Source organism: Arabidopsis thaliana, chromosome 2 (assembly GCF_000001735.4).
Source record: "Arabidopsis thaliana chromosome 2, partial sequence".
Lineage (NCBI taxonomy): Eukaryota > Viridiplantae > Streptophyta > Magnoliopsida > Brassicales > Brassicaceae > Arabidopsis > Arabidopsis thaliana.
This window is the reverse complement of record NC_003071.7, coordinates 12,578,509-12,599,310: the sequence shown is the minus strand read 5'-3', so window position 1 is coordinate 12,599,310 and position 20,802 is coordinate 12,578,509. Positions and strand designations below refer to the sequence as shown.

The following is a 20,802-nucleotide window of genomic DNA, read 5'->3' as shown; positions in this document are numbered from 1 at the left end:
AATGGTTCTGAGTTATTTTGATATATTTGTTGAACTTCAAAAAGAAAAAAAAATCAGGATACACAAATTAAAACAGAGTATTAACATTATTTAAATACAAGATCGAAATAGAACATTTTCATGTATGAGAGATAGATTGGGAGAATATCCATAATGGAATTGTGATATTGTATATGATTTTGTTCATATACTCATAGTGTGAGAGATTTGATTTAAGAGAACACTGAGAATTCATGACAAACAAACAGAACGCGACATGACCATTCTCAAGCCTGTGGCTGATAGGTGAAGCCATTAACAGTTAGACCTCCATCAATACAAATGGTTTGACCATTTGACCAGTAATATATGAAGCTGCAGGGAGACACAAGAAGACCACTAGTGATGAAACTTCATTCGGCTCTCCAACGCGACGAAGTGAAGTTCTACTCAACAATGCCTCCTTGAAACCAATGTCAAAAAAAAAAAAAAATTGGTATTTGGGTGGTAGAGTTTAAACTGTAGTGGAAATGCTATGCAGTCGTATAAACATTTATATGAATCCGGTATGGGCACACCACAGCATTTATTAATTAATAGTATGTCATAAAATGGTATATCAATGTATCATGTAGTTGGTCACAAAAGGTTTTCTCGTTGCCATCCATTGAATTTTGGGTTTATCTCTCTGTGATTGCTTTATTTTGAGTCTCTATTATATATATGCTAGTTTTGAAATTCACTTTTGTTATTTTGGGTTCAACTATGAGGTCCCAACTTTTCTAAGTCTACCGGTTTACAACAAAACAGAGCATAAAAACAGAGTCTTCTTTTCACTTAGTAAGTTAGTAGTAAACACAAGATGGAATAGAACATTTTCATGTATGAGAGATACATTGTAAGTATATCCATAATGTAATTATGATATATTTATTTTTTTATTCATATACTCATAGTTTGAAATATTTTATTTGAGAGAACACTGAAAATTCTAGACAAACAAAAAGAACGAGACATGACCATACTCAAACCTCTGGCTGATAGGAGAAGCCATTAACGGTGAGACCTCCATCAACACAAATAGTCTGACCAGTAATATAAGAAGCTGCAGGTAGACACAAGAAGGCCACTAGTGATGCAACTTCATTTGGCTCTCCAACACGACCAAGTGGAGTCCTACTCAACAATGCCTTCTTGAAACTGACGTCCTCAAGATACTTGCAGAAACACAATTAAGAGAGGGTTAGATTAATTCACATAAAATCGTTGTTACATTCACATAAAAAAAGAAAAGAAAAAGTTGTTAGTTTATTACAGATTGAGACAGAGGAGTATTGATGACATTAGGCGCAACAGCGTTGGCTCTTATGCCGTCTTTTGCCCATTCACATGCCAAATTTTTAGCTAGCTGAATCAAAGCTCCTGGATAATAAATCAACAAAACATAGAACATAAAAGATTTATTAGTCAGTCTTGCAATGAACACTATCCATCTACTAAAAACTCTGTCTCTGGCTACCTTTTGTTAGACCATAAATGGATCCAGCGTCAAAAGATATAACCCCTGCAATAGAGGAAACAAAGATGATGCTTCCATAGCCTGAAGCCTTTAGGAGAGGATGTGAAAGCTGGCTAAAATGGTAAGCAGCTTCCACGTTTGATGATATATGAAAAGCGAAATCGTCTTCGGTATATTCTGTTGTTGGCTTTGAGCGGATTACGCCCACATTGCTTACCTATGCATGTTGAAAAAATTGGTCTTTAAAAGATTTCCCCCACGAATATGATTAACTTGATAGTATCTTTAAATTAATTTACTTACAAGAATGTTGAGTTTGCCATCGAACTGCGAGGAGACGGTTTGCATCAGTTCTTCTCTCTCGGGACGAGAGGCTACATCACAAACTGAGCCACTTACTTGAAAACCTTTCTTTTCCCATTCGCTTAAACTTTGATTGAGCTTAGCTTCAGAGATGTCACATACATGGATTCTAGCTCCAAAACCAGCCAACTCTTCTACTATGGCATAACTAAAACATTCCAGAAACATAAACTACTTCAAATCTTAATGTTCAAACAGATTCAGACCAATGGGTAAAATAGATGACATAGAGAGAACAGAGAAGAAAGACGAACCCGATTCCACTGGCTCCACCGGTCACAAGAGCAGTCATACCTTTGAGACTCCATCTTTTGTCCATTTTGCTTGTAAGTTACTTTCAATGACCAGAAATGCTACATTATATATACACACCTAGTGAGTATTAGATAAGTGTCAATTTTCTTACCATAAAAATAAAAGATAAGGGTCAATTAATGAGTATGTTTGTATGTGTGGTGGATATATTAGCCATAATAAATAACATGACAAAATATACAAGTCAGTGGTCAAGAGCAAATATGACTTTTAATAGTCAAAATCTTGATCTAAACTTACTCATTTTTGTTTCTTTCTTTTCCATTAATTTCATTCAAAAGATGACAACTGAAACGACAAGTCAGTTAGACTGGTGAACAAAATTTTTGTAAAACATTCAACGTGTTAGTTAGGTAACAAGAAGGCAAATGTTTTTTTTTTCATAATTTGGGTAGTTATCTTCAACTAAGATTTCCAAATTTTTTTTCTAATTAGGTTTTTACAAAATATCTAAAGTTTACCCATTGTATTACTTTAAAATACCGTTTGTTCATTTCTATTGACAGAGTTTTTGCTGAATATTTGACACATTTGGGAAGATGTAATTATACTCTTTTAATTTCTAATTATTATAGTATCTTGTAATGACTTGTTCTTTCCCTCCTTTCGCTTTTTAGTTAAGAAGTAAATGCCATTTAAGTATTTCAAGCATAGATACAATTGAAATTGCTAATGGCAAGGGAAGAAGAAAATAACTGTGTCTACTCCATCTCAATGATATCAATCCTCATAGTATTATGATCCACGTAATTATATTCGTTATGAGAAGCGTTGTCATGGAGAATGCATGCATAATACGGAACTGGTAAATAGATATTCCATTATTGAAAAATTGTGTCTACTCCACAACTCACATATCTATGGATTTAGATTATGGAGATACTGACCATATGACCATACTCCACAACACACAAGACAAGACAAGACATGGCTCAAGCCTATGGCTGATATGAGAAGCCATTAACAGTGAGACCTCCATCAACACAAATGGTCTGACCAGTAATATATGAAGCAGCAGGTAGACACAGAAAAGCCACAAGTGAGGCAACCTCTCTTGGTTCTCCAGCGCGACCAAGTGGAGTTCTACTCGACAAAATCTCGTTAAAACCAGCGTCTTCGAGAAACTGAATGTTTACAAGATTGTAAAAAACAAGAATAAGAGTGGGTGATGATGTTAATTTTAAAAGGAAAAAAAAGAAAAAAAAGAGAGGGTGTATTGGTTACAGGTTTAGCCAGAGCAGTGGTGATAAAATTAGGCGCAACCGCGTTGGCTCGAATGCCGTCTTTTGCCCATTCACACGCCAAATTTCGTGCTAGCTGATTCAAAGCTCCTGAACATATACACAAACAAGAAAAAATAATACTATGACTATGAGAGACATCTATTAGGATTCCCAAAGAAAGATAGACCAATTTAGAAATAGAAACGAATGATACTAGGGCAATCAATTAGCCGTTAGAATCAGCTTTCGGAGACATAATGCGATATTTATGAACCATCTAAATAAAAATAAAAAGATTTATTATCCATAAATAACATGCATAGTTATAAATTAGTTTTGTTTTTGTATGTTATTGAATATGAATGCCCTATATTTGACCTTCTGAATTATATATTTCTGAAACCAAAAATGTTAGCATAGCACACTAAAATAAGATTTCACGCACAAAAAAAAAAAAAAAACAATTCTTCTCAAATATCATTTGAAATTATTAAATGGGATTGAAAATTATCCTAATCAAATATATAATATACATAATGAAACATATATAAATCCACAATACTATTTGGTCATTCTTGCAATGAACTTCCTCTAGTATTAAACTTTTCACTATGGTTACCTTTCGTTAGACCATAAATGGATGCAGCATCAAATGATACGATCCCTGCAGCAGAGGAAATAAAAGTAATAATTCCGTTGCCTGAAGCCTTTAGGAGTGGATGTGAAAGTTGGCTTAGATGATAAGCAGATTCCAAGTTTGTTGAAATAAGGAACGAAAAATCTTCTGCCTCATATTCTATTGTTGGCTTTGTGCGAATTGTGCCAACATTGTTCACCTATATTGAACAGAAAAGAGTATATATTCATGTCATTTCTAAATAGCTTAAAGATATGCTTAGTTTCTTTAAATTAAGATTAACTTACAAGAATGTTAAGCTTGCCATCAAATATTGTGGTGACAGTTTGCATAAGTGTTTCTCTTTCGAGACGATTGGATGCATCGCAGACTGAACCACTCACTTGAAACCCTTTCTTCTCCCATTCGGATAAACTTTGATTGAGCAGAGTTTTCGATATGTCACACACATGGATTTTGGCCCCAAAACCGGCGAGTTCTTCTACTATAGCATGACTAAACATTCGATAAACATAATAAAACTCCTTAAAACTTTAACAATTTAGAATGAATTTTAGAAACAGAACAATGGGTAAAAGAGTTGATATAGTGAGAATCTAGACGAACCCGATTCCGCTGGCTCCACCGGTCACAAGAGCAGTCAAACCTTGGAGACTCCACCTTTTATCCATAGTCCTTGTATGTCAATTTTCACTGACCAGAAATGCTACACATTATATATATATATCCAATGAATGAGTATTAGATAAGTGTCAATTTTTAGCCATAATAAAGAGATGACAAAAATATACTTAGTGGTCAAGAGCAAATATTAATTTTAATAGTCAAAATCTTGACCAAAACTTACCATTTTGTATTTTTTTCATTAACTTCACTCGCAAATTAAAAGACTACTGAAAGACTACTGTTCACGTGTTTAGGTAGTAAGAATTTGAAGCGTTAATAATAATACTTAATTGAGACAAGAGGGATGTAGACAAATTAAAGTAAGAAGCTTATGTAGGATGAGAGACAATGAGATTAATCTATTTTAAGTGTGGAAGATTATCTCTAATATTATTCGAAGAAAAGTACAATGAAAAAACGATCCATCAATTTTGAAATTAAAGTATTTACTTGAATTGTCATTCAAAGACAAATATAAAATGCTCATTAAGCGTGATAGAGTTAACTACTCTAACCAATTATATAATATTTTTTTGTTTGTTTGTTATCGATTAGTCGTTCAAGATTCAAATTCGCCTATTATGAATTCAAGACTCAAGATCACGCAAGCCCATATGTATCTATCAACTTGATTCAAGATTTTTTTTTTTTTTTTTTTTTTTTGACAGCCTTTTGATTCAAGACTCAAAAGGTATAATTATGTGTGTGAGGGCCTTGCTCGCAAATTATTCACAAAATGGATTAATCTAATAGCGAAAGAATAAAATAATTCACAAGATAAAACACGACAAGGTCATTTTTGTCGTGTAGTATCAAAAATCACAAGATATAAAATACAAAGTTTAAGACAAACAGATAAAACACGACAGACACGGAAGAACAACAATAAACAAGTATAATCAGCAAAATAGACGGAACAACAACAACAAAAATATGTACAATATAATCATCTTGTGTTACAATTAACATTTAAAATCAGAGACATATAGACTGTAATCTATCCTATCAATGCTACAATTCTCAAAAAATAGTATAACATTTCATTTATGAGAGAGAATGAGAGATCACATTGGTGTGAGTTGTTGGCGTAGCGGGTGTAACCGAATCTTGTATATGTGCGAGATTAGTATCTCCAATATGGAATTGCAAACTCATTGATGTTTACGTTTATAAACTCATAGAATGAGAACTTTTATTAGATATAGAACTTTGAGAGCGACAAGACTATTTCTCAAGCATGTGGTTGATAGGAGAAACCGTTAACCGTGAGACCTCCATCAACACAAATGGTTTGACCTGTGATATAAGAAGCTGCAGGTAGACACAAGAAGACCACTAGTGATGAAACTTCATTCGGCTCTCCAACACGGCCAAGTGGAGTTCTACTCAACAATCCCTCCTTTTTACTGACGTCTTCAAGAAACTTTTAACACAAAAATTGAGAGATAATTAGAGAAATTGATGTCGTTAAATCCACAAAAATAAAAAGATGTAAAAGTTATTTTTATTTTACCGATTGAGACTGAGCAGTCTTGACAACATTAGGTGCAACAGCATTGGCTCTTATGCCGTCTTTTGCCCATTCACATGCCAAGTTTCTAGCTAATTGATTTAGAGCTCCTATAAAAGAAGTCAACAAAACACTACAAAATAAGGAAGCAGAAAACTCTTTGTTTTGTTTTTTTTGGTAAAAAACTCTTTGTTGATTAGTCAGATTTGGAGTAATTTACCTTTTGTTAGACCATAAATGGATCCACAGTCAATTAGTGATACAACCCCAGCAACAGAGGAAAGGAATACAATGCTTCCATAGCCTGAAGCCTTTAAGAGAGGATGTGAAAGTTGACAAAAATGGTAAGCAGCTTCCAAGTTAGTTGATATATGAAAAGTGAAATCGTCTGCCACATATTCTGTTGTTGGCTTTCCGCGAAGTACCCCCACGTTATTTACCTATGTTGAACAAAAATTCTCTCTTAAGTTATCTTTTTGTTTTGTAGAGTTTGCTTAGTTGTTTCTATATAAAGATCATTCACTTACAAGAATGTTGAGTTTGCCATCGAAAATCGAGGAGACGGTTTGCATCAGTTTTTCTCTCTCAGGATGAGAGGTTACATCACATACTGAACCACTCACTTGAAACCCTTTATTTTCCCATTCGCTTAAACTTTGATTGAGCAAAGTTTTGGATATGTCACATATGTGGATTTTAGCTCCAAAACCAGCTAACTCTTCTACTATGGCATAACTAAAACATTCCACAAATATGAATTCCATGTAATCTTGACCATTCAGGTTGTTATATCGAAGCAGAACATAAACTTAAGAGAATAGAGAAGAACTACGAACCCGATTCCGCTGGCTGCACCGGTCACAAGAGCAGTCATACCTTGAAGACTCCATAATCTTTTGTCCATTTTTCTAGTGACCATATACCAGAAATGCCACAAACTATATATACAATGAATATGGATCAGATAAGTGTGGAGTATGTTTTTGTATGTGTGGTGGAAATATTATGTAGCCGTAAGAGAGAACATTACAAAAATATCTAAGTTAGTGGCCCCGGCAAAAATGACATTTTGTAGTCAAAACCTTTGGCCAAAACTTTCTTATGGCTAGATAACAACTTTTTAGTGTCTTCCAAAAGTAGAAGTCTGATAATAACAAAGGCCTAAACCCTATTGCTTATCCACCTTGAACAAAGTAAACTAACTATGAACTCTTCATCACTAATGACCTTAGAAGATAACTCTTCTACGACTCTCTACTACTATACTACTTCCCCCAATACTCATTCTTTTCTCTTTATCTCATTTTTTCCTTGCTTCCTTCCCTATATGAAGCTTATTATAATGGCAAGCAAATAGGAAAATGTTTCTCTCATACTTTTCGTGTGACAAATAGTGATGTAAGAGATGATGGATCTTGACTTAATTTGTAATGATATCTTTAGTGAAACAGACAATAAAGGAAAGAACTATCAAGCTTTTGCGTTCACCTTTGAATTATATATATAAAGATGGTTTGTGACATTTCTCCAATTATTTCATAGGGATTTTAAAGCATGTTGTGATCTGCTTTTGGCTTACTCTTTGTTATCAGAAACATCTTCTTGTTCAAATACTTAAAGCCAGCTTAACCCATTGTATGCTTAGTTTCTTTAAATTATGATTTACATAAAAGAATGTTGAGCTTGCCACACATATAATTTAGGCGATTTGCATGTGTTTCTCTCTCGTGACAAAGATATGAACCACATACCGAACCACAATTAAAATCCAATCCCACAAAAGTTGATTGAGCATAGTTTTGCATAAGACATTTAGACAAAACACAACAAGGCCATTATCAAGCCTGTGGCTTATAAGAGAAGGCATTAACAGTGAAACCACCATCAATACAAATGGTTTGACCAGTAATATAAGAAGCTGCTGGTAGACACAAGAAGACCACTAGTGATGCAACTTCATTCGGCTCTCCAGCGCGACCAAGTGGAGTTCTACTGAACAATGCCTCCTTGAAACCGACGTCCTCGAGATACTTCAAGAACACACAATTGAGAATTAATTAGAGGAATATAATTGAGATTGTTACATTCACATAAAAAATAAAAACTAAAATGTAAATGTTGACTTTTTTTATATTACAGATTGAGACAAAGGAGTCTTGACAACATTAGGTGCAACAGCATTGGCTCTTATGCCGTCTTTTGCCCATTCACATGCTAAATTTCTAGTTAACTGGTTCAAAGCTCCTGTAAAATAAATCAACAGAAAAAAGCAATTTAAAAAAAAAACATATTTGATTAGTCAGTCTTGCAATGAACTACCTCTAGTAGCAACTTTGGTTACCTTTAGTTAGACTATAAATGGATCCACATTGAACTGATACAACCCCTGTAGCAGAGGACATAAAGACGATGCTTCCAAATCCTGAAGCCTTTAAAAGAAGATGTGAAAGCTGGCTAAAATGGAAAGCTGGTTCCAAATTTGTTGAGATGTGGTAAGAGAAATCCTCTGCCACATATTCTGTTGTTGGCTTTCCACGTATTACACCAACATTGTTTACCTACATATGATTAGGCATTTCCATAAGATTTATGTTAAGAAGCTCTCTTTAAACAACTATGCTTGGCTTTTCGCCTTTTCCTATAAGATCATTTACTTACAAGAATGTTGAGTTTGCCATCAAACAGCGAGGAGACGGTTTGCATCAGTTTTTCTCTATCGGGCCGAGAAGCTACATCACAGATTGAACCACTCACTTGAAACCCTTTCTTTTCCCATTCACTTAAACTTTGACTGAGAAGAGTTTCAGAGATGTCACATATATGGATTATAGCTCCAAAACTTGCTAACTCCTCTACTATGGCATACCTACACTACACAAAAATTCCTTTAAGTCTTGACAATTTAGAAATACAAGAAGAACAATGAGCCAAAAACATGATATAGAGAACAGAGAATTAAGACGAACCCGATTCCACTGGCTGCACCGGTTACAAGAGCAGTCATACCTTGTAGACTCCATCTCTTATCCATTTTGCTTGAGACTAAATGACCAGAAATGCCATAAGATTATATACAATGAATGTGGATCAGATAAGTGTGAATTATTGAGTTTGTTTTTTATGTGTGGTGGAAACATTATGTAGTAGCAGTAGGACTTATAACAGAGAACATGACTAAAATATCTAAGTTGGTGGTTCCTCAAGAAAATAACTTGTTGTTGTCAAAATCTTTGACCAATACTTTCTTATTTTTCTTTTTCAATAACTTCACTCACAAAAGAAAACTGAAATTATAAGTTAGAATGGTGAACAAAATTTGGTACACTTGCTAATTTAGATAACAAAAGGACATTTTTATTGATTGGTCTTGTTCTCATGATGGACTTCGGAGTGGTCCATTGAACTTAGAGGACTCATTCTTGTGAGTATGATTCTATGACTAACGCTATTTAGTGTTATCTTTGATTCCATCTAGTACTTATGACATTAATCCATATATAGACACATAAGTTGCAATAATTAGAGAAGGATAGTTTAACCAAACAAATAAAATAGTACTAGTTTAATTGATCCTTCATATAGATAAGTCCCTCATTTCTCTTACAAGACTAAAGAGCAACAATTTGACATTGTGTGTTTTTGTACAAGGGACATAAACTCATAGCGTGATGAGAGATTTTATTAGGGAGAGAATATTTAAACAGACAAGAAACGACAAGACCATTTTCAAGCCTGTGGTTGAGAGGAGAAACCGTAAACCGTGAGGCCTCCATCAATACAAATGGTTTGACCTGTGATATAAGAAGCTGCAGGAAGACACAAGAAGACCACTAGTGATGCTACTTCATTCGGCTCTCCAGACCGACCAAGTGGAGTTCTACTAAACAATCCCTCCTTTTTACTGACGTCTTGAAGAAACTTTTAAGAAACAAAAATTTAGAGATAATAAGAGGAATTGAGGTTGTTAAATTCACAACAACAACACCAAAACGTAAAAAAAAAATTAAAATTTATTTCTTACGAATTGAGACTGAGCAGTCTTGACAACATTAGGTGCAACCGCATTGGCTCTTATGCCGTCTTTTGCCCATTCACATGCCAAATTTCTAGCTAGCTGATTTAGAGCTCCTACAAAAGAAGTCAACAAACCACTAAAAAATAAGGAAGTGAAAAACTCTTTGTTGATTAGTCAGATTTGTAGTAATTGTGGTTACCTTTTGTTAGACCATAAAGTGATCCACAGTCAGTTATTGACACAACCCCAGAAACAGAGGAAAGGAACACGATGCTTCCATAGCCTGAAGTCTTTAAGAGAGGATGTGAAAGTTGGCAAAAATGGTAAGCAGCTTCCAAGTTTGTTGAGATATGAAAAGTGAAATCGTCTGCCACATATTCTGTTGTTGGCTTTGCGCGAAGTACGCCCACATTGTTTACCTATGTTGAACAAAAAGAAGATTTCTCTTTAGAAAATTTTGCTAAAAGAAATGCTTAGTTGTTTCTATATAAAGATCATTTACTTACAAGAATGTTTAGTTTGCCATCGAAAAGCGAAGAGACGGTTTGCATCAGTTTTTCTCTCTCGGGACGAGAGGTTACATCACAGACTGAACCACTCACTTGAAACCCTTTCTTTTCCCATTCTCTTAAGCTTTGATTAAGCAGAGTTTCGGATATGTCGCATACATGGATTCTAGCTCCAAAACCAGCTAACTCCTCTACTATGGCATAACTAAAACATTCCACAGACATAGATTAAATTCCTTGAAACATAAGCAGAACAATGATTCAAAAGATGATATAGAGAACAGAAAAAAACAAACCCGATACCGCTGGCTGCACCGGTTACAAGAGCAGTCATTCCTTGTAGACTCCATCTTTTATCCATTTTTCTTGCTTGTTACTAGCAGTGACCAGAAATGCCACAAATTATGTATACAGTAAATGTGGATCAGAATCCAGATAAGTATGAATTAATGAGTTTGTTGTCTTGTTTGTACGTGGCATGTTGAGAAACTATGTAGTCGTATGTTAGAAAACATGACTAAAATATCGAAGTGTCCCAAGCAAAAAATGACATATAGTCAAAATCTTCAACAGTGAAGCCATCTGTCCTTTTGAGTCATCATTGCATGATTCTGTCTTTGTGCTTGATCAACTGAGCATTGTAAGTTGATGAGTGTCGAAGCCCATCTTCTCATTTGAGTTCAACTTGTGTTCTGTTTCTGCAAGGCTCGTGTACTCTTAAAAGAAACATCTTCTGTTAAGGTTTCTTGTTCATTACGTTTTACAATATGTCAACATACCAAAATGAATTTAGTTTTAAGGCTTAACCTAAATATTCAAATCATTCATTTTCCGATGTTATTGTTTGGTTTACTGTTTTCATTGGACAATACACACAACACAGACCTAGCTCAAGCATGTGGCTGATAGGAGAAGCCATTAACAGTGAGACCTCCATCAACACAAATGACTTGACCAGTAATATAAGAAGCTGCAGGAAGACAAAGAAATGCCACAAGCGGTGAGACTTCATTTGCCTCTCCCACACGCCCCATGGGTGTCCTTTCCTCTGCTTCTTTTTTCATCTCCTCAACACTGAGAAGCTGAGGGATTTTCAAATAAGTTAAAAAGTTAGAATCAAAAGTTATTTTTTATTTTTTTTTCGCCGTTGTTCTAAGGAAATTGTCCTTACATCACTAATCAAAGGAGTTGTGATTAACCATGGACAAATAGCGTTAGTCCTTATGTTGTCGCTTGCCCATTCGCAAGCTAAGTTTCTAGCCAACTGATTCATGGCTCCTGAAAAAAAATGCTTTTATATACACTTGCATATAAATCATAATGTAAAGAAATATTGTTTTAAAGAGTATATACAGTACCTTTTGTTGCTCCATAGATGGATCCAACACCGACATGCACGACTCCGGCAATAGAGGACATGAGCACAATGCTCCCTGAGCCAGAGGCTTTCAACAAAGGGTGCGCAAGCTGTGAAATATGGAAAGCTGAGTCGAGATTTGTAGCCATAAGAAACGAGAATTCTTCTGCTGTATACTCTGTGGTCGGCTTGAGCATTAACGTTCCCACATTGTTCACCTATATATAAGATATGTATAGACCAACAACTAAAAACATCTTTACAAAAAAAAAAAAAGTAATTAAAAACACAACATGGTTTGGTTCTTGTAAATCCCAAGCCCGGGGAGGAGAAGCTAATATGTATACACTTACGAGGATGTTGAGTTTTCCTTGGAAGAGAGAGGAAACGGTTTCCATGAGTTTCTCTCGTTGCTCACGCAAAGAAACGTCGCAGATAGAAGTGGTGACCTGAAACCCTTTTTCTTGCCATTCACGTAAACGTTCTTGAAGCTGAGTCTCGTCTCTAGCACATGTGTGGACTCTTGCTCCCAAAATTGACAGTTCCTCCACAACAGCTTCCCTGTTCATGACACGCACACACACACAAACATAGTCAGTTCTTCCATAACTAAATATCACAATGCAATAAAAGAGCATCTAAAATGGAGACTGACCCGATGCCTTTAGTGCCACCGGTCACAAGAGCATTCATACCTTGAAGACTCCATCTTTTATCCATTTTTTCTTGTATCTTACTTGAAGTGACCAGAAATGCCACAGATTTTGTATATACAATGAATGTGGAACGGATAAGTATGAATCTAGTGATTATCTTTGTATGTGTGGTGGAAATAATACGTAGCCTTACGAGTGAAGATGAAAAAAATCTAAGATAGTGGTCCTAACCAAAATTGACATTTTATAGTCAAAATATTTGAGCAAAACTTGCTCATTGTCATTTCCATTAACTTCACTCACAAACGTCTTACAAGAATGTTGAGCTTGCCCTCAAACAACGAGGAGACAGTTTGCAGAGTGTTTCTCTCTCCGGACGAGAGGATACATCACAGATTGTACCACTCACTTGAAATCCTTTCTTTTCCCATTCGCTTAAACTTTGATTGAGCAGTGTTTCAGATATGTCGGATACATGGACTTTGGCCCAAAACCAGCTAGCTCCTCTACTATGGCATGCCTAAAACATTCCACAAACATAAACTCCTTGAATTCTTGACCATTTTGGATATCAAATAGAAGTAGAAAAATGGGGTAAGAAGACAAACCCAATTCCTCCCGCTCCACCGGTCAGAAGAGCAGTCATACCTTGAAGACTCCATCGGCTGTTATCCATCTTTATCTATCACATAACTAACAAGAGCTTCTTTAAATTGTATATAAAGATAGATTACTAACAACTTTGTAAATAAGAAAAGATACAATTACATGATAGACATTGGGCAACTCCTGATAGTTACATCTAGGGCTGTCCATCTTACCTAAACTAGTGGGCGTTTGGGACCGTGGACAATGATTTTAGCTATCAAAATTATCCGAACATATATTATATTGGAATACTTACTCAAAACCCAAATACTCAAAACCCAAAACCCACTATTTCATGTCTCATTACTCTAAATGGAAACCCTTAGTGACATCTGCATACTTTGATGGACCCTCATTTGACACCCATGCTGAGGAAAAAAATCTCTCAACATCAATTCTGACCACTTGTCTTATCTTGAGTTTATTTCAAACCCAGCTAGCTAGTTCTTCCACTATGTGGTATGTCAGTATATGACCACTTGTAGGATTTGGACCAAAGTTCTTTTATAAATTACTAGAGAATACCCATGGATATTGAATTTTGGGATTTCAAACCAAATTAGACACTCCATCACATGTTGAGACACCAAATGATACCATTAGGCGTTGGCCAAAGTAGATAATGAATTCAGATATTGAACTCTCGTTCACCACAAGCATAAATATTTCAGGAAACAAAACATAGAGAATAACAAGAAGAAGAAGGGGGACCCAATCCCTTTGGCATCACAAGCGACTTTAGATAGGAACTTATCTAAAGTACATTTCTTAATTATTACGCAGGAAAATATAATCCAAACACATGCATATATGTATTTTAAGGCAGAGTCTTGAAGGAAAAAACGTTGACAATGGCACCTCCAACACGACCCATCGGTGGCCTACTCTCCACCTTTTCTTTTGCATCTTTATCATTGAGAAACTGAAACATTTCATACAAATCAAAATTGGGAAGTTATGATATAGATATATTTTCATAATAATAAGGAGACTTTTTACTTTTCGCCGTACATTATTAGTTAAAGGAGTTTTAATGAACCAAGGACAAACAGAGCGCCCTTATGTTGTCACTCGCCCATTTGCAAGCTAAGTTTCTAGCCAGTTGATTCATGGCTCCTGAAACGCATCTATATGTTACGAAAGCATCATAACGCAAGGGAACATTGTTTTAAGGATGTAGACATATATACGGTAGCTTCGGTTGCTCCATAGATGGATCCGACTCTCAGATGGACAACCCCATCAACAGAGGACGTAAGGACAATGCTCCCTGAACCTGAAGCTTTCAACAAAGGATTGGCGAGCTGTGAGAGATGGAAAGCTGACTCCAGATTTGTAGCCATCAGCAACGAGAAATCTTCTACTGCATATTTTGTGGTCGGTTTGGCTATACACTTTCCTGCATTGCTTACCTGTATATATACATCGAACCAAAAACATTATTAAACACAGAGACAAAGCGATATTAACCAAAAGCAGAGCTTAATGTGCTGTAAATACAAGGGCAGAAGAAGAGTGACCCGAGACACAGGTGGCGGTAATTCATTAAAGGTTCCTCGTTTATTCTATGCAGCTTCTCTCTTCCTCAACCATTGTTTGTTGGATATGAGTGCAGGTTCAAGACACAATGAAAGCCAAAACCGAGAAAGGATGACACAGAATACAAGCTAATGAATACTAACTCAAGAAACATAAAGTTTTTGTTTTCATAAAAGTCATAACATGAAAAGGTTCCTCAGCAATTTTCCCCCACATGCACAATCAAGATAATCAGTAAAAGACAAGGGAAACTGAATCACGCTGTCTGATGCTAAATTATCCTTTTCATTAACAGTAGACTTAGTAGCACAACTTCAATTCTCATCTCATATCGATGAACTGTCTTTCACGGGAGAAAGGAGACATGCTAAAGATAAAACAAAAAGGATCCCAAGGAAACTAGTAAAACAATAGAGTGGCCTAATCATGTCGTGGGAAGAAACCGTTTATTGACATTCCACCATCAACACAAAGAATCTGCCCTGTAATATATGATGATGCAGGTAGGCATAAAAAAGCCACTGCAGAAGACACCTCTCTCGGTTCGCCAAGTCGACCAAGAGGAGTTACTGAGTAGACTTCTTCTAGGTACTCTTTGTTGCTAAGGACCTGAGACCAAAAGACGAGAACCATTAAACAACCCCATCTTAAACAAGGAACACACAAATTAGCTTAGTCTTTCTCATTTTGATTTTCAGCCTCAAGAGCTTATATTTAACCGCATAATAGATAATAAGGCTTTTAAACCCATACTTGCTCCACCATAGATGTTTTGATATACCACGGGGCAACAGCATTGATCCTTATATTGTCTTTGGCCCACTCGCAAGCCAGACTTCTCGTAAGTTGATTAATTGCTCCTAAAACACAAAGGCCAACGAAAAGAACCAAAGTTTATCCATCGCCTGCTCGTTAAAGAATCTAATACATCTTGGTAAAACCTGAATAAATGAATGAATGCTGCATAAGAACAAATACCTACCTTTGGTTGAAGATTGGACCGACATATTCTTGAGGGAAACAAAACCAGAAACAGAAGAGATGAACACAACACTTCCAGCTTTAGATTCTCTAAGCAATGGATAAGCAAGTTGACATAAATGGAAAACCGATTCGAAATTCGTAGACATCAGAGTCGAAAATTCTCCAGCAGTAAACTCTACCATTGGTTTCCTAATGTTCGTCCCAACATTGTTTACCTAAAAGCATCATAATTACACAAGAAAGTAAAGTTATTTATTTACAATTGTTCTCACAGACAAATTAACAAACACTTTATGTGCATTATCTCTAAGCAATGGCATTAAACCTTACAAGGATATGAAGCTTCCCTTCAAACACAGATGACACGGTCTCCATCAAAGCCTCTCTCTGAGATCGATCAGAGACATCGCAAACGGATCCAGCAACTCGAAAACCAGAACGGTTCCAATCACTCAAACAATTCTCCAGCTCGTACTCATTCCGAGCGCAAGTGTGAACTTCTGCTCCAAGACCAGCCAATTCCTCCACAATCGCACGCCTGAGAATTTAAACAGTAACACACACTACTCTGAGAATTTGCGTTTGATAAAGGTTCACACTTGTTGTGAAGAGAGACAAACCCAATTCCACGAGTGCCGCCGGTGACAAGAGCAGACATTCCATTGAGAGACCATCTTTCCTTGGAGGTAATGGCAATGGAACTCTGTGATGCGTAAGGGACGAAGACGGAAGAGGAAGAGGATTTGTGTTTAGGGTTTATGCGTTTGAAAGAGAGGCATAAATGAGGTTTAAGGGAAGAAGAAGAAGAAATAAAGTGAAGGTTTTGAGGTGGATTTGTGTACAAGTGAGAAGCCATGTCAAGCACCATTTATGCAGAGCAGAGTTTATGTTTCAGCTTTTCAAATGAGTCAGAGTCACCTTTATGCGAAGCATGGTTCTGATTGGTTTAGTGACGATGACGACGTCATCATTGCGGCAAATTTTAAATTACTGTATATATATCTTATAAACTTTATAAAATATCCATAAATTATTAGACACATTTATAAACTGTAACAAAAAAAAAATCATAATCAATTTCTTTATTTAAAAAATAAAATAAAGCATTTCAATATTTTAGTAGGGAAGATATTAGTTAATATCATTAGAAAAAATAGAAAAAAAAAGGAGAAAATGCAACAAGAAGAAGAGAAAAAAAAAAAACTCTAATTCATTAATTTTTGCGGATTAACTGGATCGTTGCAGTTTTTTGCTTTATTTCGATAAATGAACAACAAAAACAAAAGTCCATAAAAAACTTAGTAGATGCATAAACTAACCATAGAGAAGTCGATAAATGTGATGCTCTATTAATACATGCGAGTACGGAGTATCTATTGAAGAGGTACAATACTACAATTAAATCACAAAGTTTACCTTAGACCAAAAAGAAAAAAACATATAGATTAGTAATATATAGATTGTTAATATAATATTGTATGTTGGTGACAAAATAAATTGCCTAAGTTTTGGTTAGAAAATAGAAATACTTTAACCAATATAAGCAGATTACCTAAGATCATTTTTGTAAAATGGAAACTAATTATTTTATGTTTTGAGAATTCTTCGTTCGTAAACAATCTTTGTACTCTTCTCAGAAAGTTGATATATTTTTAAAAATTCTTTGACTCTAATCTAATGATGTTAATTTGTACATTGTATTGTTGTGATTTCTTCGTTTATAGAATATATGGAACTCTATCTGACTACATCTACATATACAATTTTGCATGAAAACTTCTCTAGATTTTGTAATTATTTATTTTTGTACAAGTTTTCAGTGAGAACAAGACTAAGATTTGAATGGTCAAGTATTCTTCTTCTTCGTTTACAAATTGAATTTCTTAGTTTGACAACGTATGTCTTTATAATAATAATAAAAAAAAGTTAGGATATTTTTTTATTATAAATATTCATATTTAAAGTTAACACTTTAATTTCAAGGAATGTTCAATTGTTCATCCATTTTTTATTTTTATATTGGATATATAGTGGCTAAAAGCCTAACATAGCAACGCCTTTTATGCGACATATAGTTGATAATTATTGCAAGTTTCCTCCACAATTTCTTCCTAATACAAATAATTGCACAATTACAAGACTCAAGAGAAACCTTTCTATTTGTTTGTATCACATAGTCATAGTGGATAAACGTCGATCGTTAGGCAGTCAAAATTATATGTGTAACAAAAAAAAAGGTGATTCACCCTAAAGGCTAGCTAAAAGATGACGTTTTTTTTGTTCAATAATTTTTGATCCATTATGACTTTGTAATCACATTTAAATTATACAGAAAATATGTAACCATTTTCTTGTTTATTTTGCAATCAATTTTATTAGGAAGAAATTGTGGAGGAAAGTTCGAAAGAATTTTTCAAGGATACTAATATAAAGGTTTGCAAAAAAAAAAAGGGTTTGTTTAGCAGTTTATATAGAAAGTCAAATCTTCAACTAAGTTTGTTTAACTTGTCAGCATAAACAAAAAATTTGAATATGAATGTGTCTTGAGCTCTTTGAAGCTATAAAAAGATAGCATTGAACATAGCTAACATCAAAATCTGAAAACTATCAATGGCTAATACCTATAAATCGATAGCTGTATCAATAATCTTCCTACTATACTTTTCTTGTGTCTCAAGTCAACAACAAACCAAATTTCTTAACCATGGCTTTCTGGAAGCTAATCTCCTCAAGTCTGGCTCGTCCAAGATCCACCCGAGTGGCCACTTGGAGTTGACAAACACTTCGATGAGGCAAATAGGTCAAGCTTTTCATGGCTTTCCCATACCATTCTTAAACCCCAACTCCTCAAATTTGGTATCTTTCCCCACAAGCTTCGTCTTTGCCATCACTCCAGGACCTGGCGCACCAGGCCACGGCTTAGCTTTTGTCATTTCACCCTCGCTGGACTTTAGCGGGGCCTTACCAAGCAATTATCTAGGCCTATTCAATACCTCCAACAATGGAAACTCCTTGAATTGCATTCTTGCAGTTGAATTCGACACTGTGCAGGCCGTTGAGTTGAACGATATTGATGATAACCATGTTGGTATAGACCTCAACGGAGTGATCTCCATTGAGTCTACCTCCGCTGAATATTTTGATGACCGAGAGGCAAAGAACATAAGTTTGAGGCTGGCGAGTGGGAAACCAATAAGAGTCTGGATCGAATACAACGCAACTGAGACGATGCTCAATGTCACATTGGCTCCTCTAGATCGTCCGAAGCCAAAGTTGCCTCTTCTCTCTAGAAAACTAAATCTTTCTGGGATCATCTCTGAAGAAAATTATGTTGGATTCTCTGCAGCCACGGGAACTGTCACGAGCTCACATTTTGTGCTAGGCTGGAGCTTCAGCATCGAGGGGAAAGCATCAGACTTTGATATCACGAAGCTTCCCTCTCTTCCAGACCCGCTACCTCCATTGTCTCCATCCCCGAGTCCTCCGGTTTCAGTCATGAAAAATTCGAGTAACACGATGCTGATCATAATCATTGCTGCATCAGCAATATTTGGAATCTTGATCTTAAGCTTCTTAGCGGTTTGCTTTTTTCGTAGAACGGAAAACTTCACCGGAGGCGCACGGAAATTCTCCCACCAGACGATTTCCAGCGCGACGGGAGGTTTTGACAACTCTAAGCTTTTGGGAGAGGGAAACTCTGGGAGTTTTTATAAAGGGCAACTTGCTCCTACAGAGATAATTGCCGTAAAGAGAATTACTTGCAACACAAGGCAAGAAAAGACAGCCCTAATAGCCGAGATCGATGCAATCTCCAAGGTAAAACAAAGAAATCTTGTTGATCTACATGGTTACTGCAGCAAAGGAAACGAGATCTATCTTGTTTACGAGTATGTTATCAATAGAAGCCTAGACCGGTTCTTGTTCAGCAACGACCTACCAGTTCTCAAATGGGTACACCGGTTTTGTATTATAAAGGGTATTGCGTCAGCACTTCAACATCTTCACGCTGAGGTTCAAAAACCTCTCATACACGGAAATGTCAAAGCAAGTAACGTTCTTTTGGACGGAGAGCTAAACGCTCGACTAGGAGACTATGGACATGGAAGCAGACACAGCACTACGGGACACGTTGCACCAGAACTAGTCAACACGGGAAAGGCTACATGTGCCACAGATGTGTTTGAATTTGGAGTGTTAATCATGGAGATTGTTTGTGGAAGGAGAGCCATAGAGCCGACAAAGGAACCGGTAGAGATCAGTTTAGTGAACTGGGTGCTTCGAGGGGTCAAGAGCGGAAATCTCTTAAGGAGATGCGACAAAAGAATCAAGAAAAAGAATTTAGTCTCTGAAGAAGTGTTATTGGTTCTGAAAACAGGACTTCTCTGCGTGAGACGATCTCCAGAAGATAGGCCAATGATGAAGAAAGTGTTGGAGTATCTCAACGGTACAGAACATCTCCCTCATGATGACTACGTCGTCTAAAAGAGGAAATGGCTAACGATGATCTCGAAACGCCGTTGTACAAATCAAGATTGGACCCAAGATGCATAAGCATGATATGAATAATACATAGAATAACTTTTAAAAATGGAAATAAGAATTTCTCGTTTTGAGAAATTAATTTCATTAAATATTATCTTCGATTAAACAATCTTCGTACTCTTCCGAGAAAATGAATATTTTAAAATATTTGTGTTTGATTTTAAATTCTAAATGATGTTTGTTCGTCGTTTTAGGATAACTAGTATGTATTGTTAAAGAAAAGATAAGCAAATAAATAGTATTGTTGGCAGACTTTTCTAGCCCTTTCATTGTAATTTCAATTATCTTTGTTCACCAGTAGATTTTTATAGTAGCAACAAAATCTAGATTTCTATGGAAT

General features: G+C 35.8%; 9 protein-coding genes and 2 pseudogenes across 25 annotated transcripts; 2 read left to right on the top strand and 9 right to left on the bottom strand.

Moving 5' to 3' along the window:
• Positions 1–11: 11 nt before the first annotated feature.
• On the bottom strand, positions 12–2,293 carry AT2G29340 (NAD-dependent epimerase/dehydratase family protein). Of its 4 annotated transcripts, NM_128488.4 has the most exons (6): positions 2,116–2,196; positions 1,802–2,009; positions 1,499–1,715; positions 1,295–1,401; positions 1,011–1,196; positions 15–442 (listed from the first exon to the last, which is right to left on the bottom strand). In NM_128488.4, exons 1-6 carry the CDS (start codon positions 2,178–2,180, stop codon positions 302–304), a joined length of 924 nt encoding a protein of 307 aa, NP_565680.2. In that variant the 5' UTR covers positions 2,181–2,196; the 3' UTR covers positions 15–301. The 4 variants fall into 4 exon arrangements, with proteins under 4 accessions (NP_850131.1, NP_001324177.1, NP_565680.2 ...); NM_179800.3 differs by having other exon boundaries at positions 12–1,196; positions 2,116–2,293; NM_001336209.1 differs by having other exon boundaries at positions 12–442; positions 1,005–1,401; positions 2,116–2,194.
• Positions 2,294–2,872: 579 nt separating this feature from the next.
• On the bottom strand, positions 2,873–4,775 carry TRI (tropinone reductase). Its single transcript, NM_128487.3, has 5 exons — positions 4,643–4,775; positions 4,324–4,531; positions 4,019–4,235; positions 3,401–3,507; positions 2,873–3,300 (listed from the first exon to the last, which is right to left on the bottom strand). Exons 1-5 carry the CDS (start codon positions 4,705–4,707, stop codon positions 3,115–3,117), a joined length of 783 nt encoding a protein of 260 aa, NP_180494.1. The 5' UTR covers positions 4,708–4,775; the 3' UTR covers positions 2,873–3,114.
• Positions 4,776–5,507: 732 nt separating this feature from the next.
• AT2G29320 (NAD(P)-binding Rossmann-fold superfamily protein) lies at positions 5,508–7,182 on the bottom strand. 3 transcript variants are annotated; one of them, NM_128486.3, is made up of 5 exons: positions 7,049–7,182; positions 6,740–6,947; positions 6,433–6,652; positions 6,216–6,322; positions 5,508–6,125 (listed from the first exon to the last, which is right to left on the bottom strand). In NM_128486.3, the coding sequence occupies exons 1-5, from the start codon at positions 7,129–7,131 to the stop codon at positions 5,934–5,936; spliced, it is 810 nt and encodes a 269-aa protein (NP_180493.1). In that variant the 5' UTR covers positions 7,132–7,182; the 3' UTR covers positions 5,508–5,933. The 3 variants fall into 3 exon arrangements, with proteins under 3 accessions (NP_180493.1, NP_001323919.1, NP_001323918.1); NM_001336207.1 differs by having other exon boundaries at positions 6,740–7,182; NM_001336208.1 differs by having other exon boundaries at positions 5,606–6,322; positions 7,049–7,163.
• Positions 7,183–7,823: 641 nt separating this feature from the next.
• AT2G29310 (NAD(P)-binding Rossmann-fold superfamily protein) lies at positions 7,824–9,445 on the bottom strand. Of its 4 annotated transcripts, none has more exons than NM_001202703.2 (5): positions 9,179–9,340; positions 8,871–9,083; positions 8,554–8,770; positions 8,350–8,456; positions 7,826–8,242 (listed from the first exon to the last, which is right to left on the bottom strand). In NM_001202703.2, exons 1-5 carry the CDS (start codon positions 9,230–9,232, stop codon positions 8,051–8,053), a joined length of 783 nt encoding a protein of 260 aa, NP_001189632.1. In that variant the 5' UTR covers positions 9,233–9,340; the 3' UTR covers positions 7,826–8,050. The 4 variants fall into 4 exon arrangements, with proteins under 4 accessions (NP_001323959.1, NP_001189632.1, NP_180492.1 ...); NM_128485.4 differs by having other exon boundaries at positions 7,832–8,242; positions 8,871–9,078; positions 9,179–9,445; NM_001336206.1 differs by having other exon boundaries at positions 7,824–8,456; positions 9,179–9,253.
• A 106-nt stretch (positions 9,446–9,551) lies between these two features.
• AT2G29300 (NAD(P)-binding Rossmann-fold superfamily protein) lies at positions 9,552–11,120 on the bottom strand. Of its 2 annotated transcripts, NM_001202702.1 has the most exons (6): positions 11,033–11,120; positions 10,734–10,941; positions 10,427–10,646; positions 10,234–10,340; positions 9,972–10,130; positions 9,552–9,769 (listed from the first exon to the last, which is right to left on the bottom strand). In NM_001202702.1, the coding sequence occupies exons 1-6, from the start codon at positions 11,095–11,097 to the stop codon at positions 9,668–9,670; spliced, it is 861 nt and encodes a 286-aa protein (NP_001189631.1). In that variant the 5' UTR covers positions 11,098–11,120; the 3' UTR covers positions 9,552–9,667. The 2 variants fall into 2 exon arrangements, with proteins under 2 accessions (NP_001189631.1, NP_180491.1); NM_128484.3 differs by having other exon boundaries at positions 9,722–10,130; positions 11,033–11,114.
• A 16-nt stretch (positions 11,121–11,136) lies between these two features.
• AT2G29290 (NAD(P)-binding Rossmann-fold superfamily protein) lies at positions 11,137–13,455 on the bottom strand. Of its 2 annotated transcripts, none has more exons than NM_001124936.2 (6): positions 13,358–13,455; positions 12,749–13,269; positions 12,447–12,654; positions 12,095–12,311; positions 11,908–12,014; positions 11,137–11,818 (listed from the first exon to the last, which is right to left on the bottom strand). In NM_001124936.2, the coding sequence occupies exons 2-6, from the start codon at positions 12,811–12,813 to the stop codon at positions 11,627–11,629; spliced, it is 789 nt and encodes a 262-aa protein (NP_001118408.1). In that variant the 5' UTR covers positions 12,814–13,269; positions 13,358–13,455; the 3' UTR covers positions 11,137–11,626. The 2 variants fall into 2 exon arrangements, with proteins under 2 accessions (NP_001118408.1, NP_180490.2); NM_128483.3 differs by having other exon boundaries at positions 11,569–11,818; positions 12,789–13,269.
• On the bottom strand, positions 12,934–13,738 carry AT2G29280 (annotated as a pseudogene). 4 transcript variants are annotated; one of them is made up of 3 exons: positions 13,571–13,738; positions 13,358–13,442; positions 12,934–13,269 (listed from the first exon to the last, which is right to left on the bottom strand). The 4 variants fall into 4 exon arrangements; another variant differs by having other exon boundaries at positions 13,358–13,431; another variant differs by lacking the exon at positions 13,571–13,738 and adding an exon at positions 13,518–13,563 and having other exon boundaries at positions 13,358–13,431.
• A 361-nt stretch (positions 13,739–14,099) lies between these two features.
• On the bottom strand, positions 14,100–15,063 carry AT2G29270 (annotated as a pseudogene). 2 transcript variants are annotated; one of them is made up of 3 exons: positions 14,918–15,062; positions 14,409–14,809; positions 14,100–14,319 (listed from the first exon to the last, which is right to left on the bottom strand). The 2 variants fall into 2 exon arrangements; another variant differs by having other exon boundaries at positions 14,409–15,063.
• On the top strand, positions 14,883–15,143 carry AT2G29263 (uncharacterized protein; the record flags this gene model as incomplete). The annotated part of the gene is made up of 1 exon (NM_001124935.2): positions 14,883–15,143. The coding sequence occupies one exon, from the start codon at positions 14,883–14,885 to the stop codon at positions 15,066–15,068; it is 186 nt and encodes a 61-aa protein (NP_001118407.1). The 3' UTR covers positions 15,069–15,143.
• Positions 14,937–16,834, bottom strand: AT2G29260 (NAD(P)-binding Rossmann-fold superfamily protein). The gene is made up of 5 exons (NM_128482.4): positions 16,541–16,834; positions 16,251–16,458; positions 15,919–16,135; positions 15,690–15,796; positions 14,937–15,545 (listed from the first exon to the last, which is right to left on the bottom strand). The coding sequence occupies exons 1-5, from the start codon at positions 16,786–16,788 to the stop codon at positions 15,357–15,359; spliced, it is 969 nt and encodes a 322-aa protein (NP_180489.1). The 5' UTR covers positions 16,789–16,834; the 3' UTR covers positions 14,937–15,356.
• A 1,696-nt stretch (positions 16,835–18,530) lies between these two features.
• Positions 18,531–20,402, top strand: AT2G29250 (Concanavalin A-like lectin protein kinase family protein; the record flags this gene model as incomplete). The annotated part of the gene is made up of 1 exon (NM_128481.1): positions 18,531–20,402. The coding sequence occupies one exon, from the start codon at positions 18,531–18,533 to the stop codon at positions 20,400–20,402; it is 1,872 nt and encodes a 623-aa protein (NP_180488.1).
• Between the last annotated feature and the right edge of the window lie 400 nt (positions 20,403–20,802).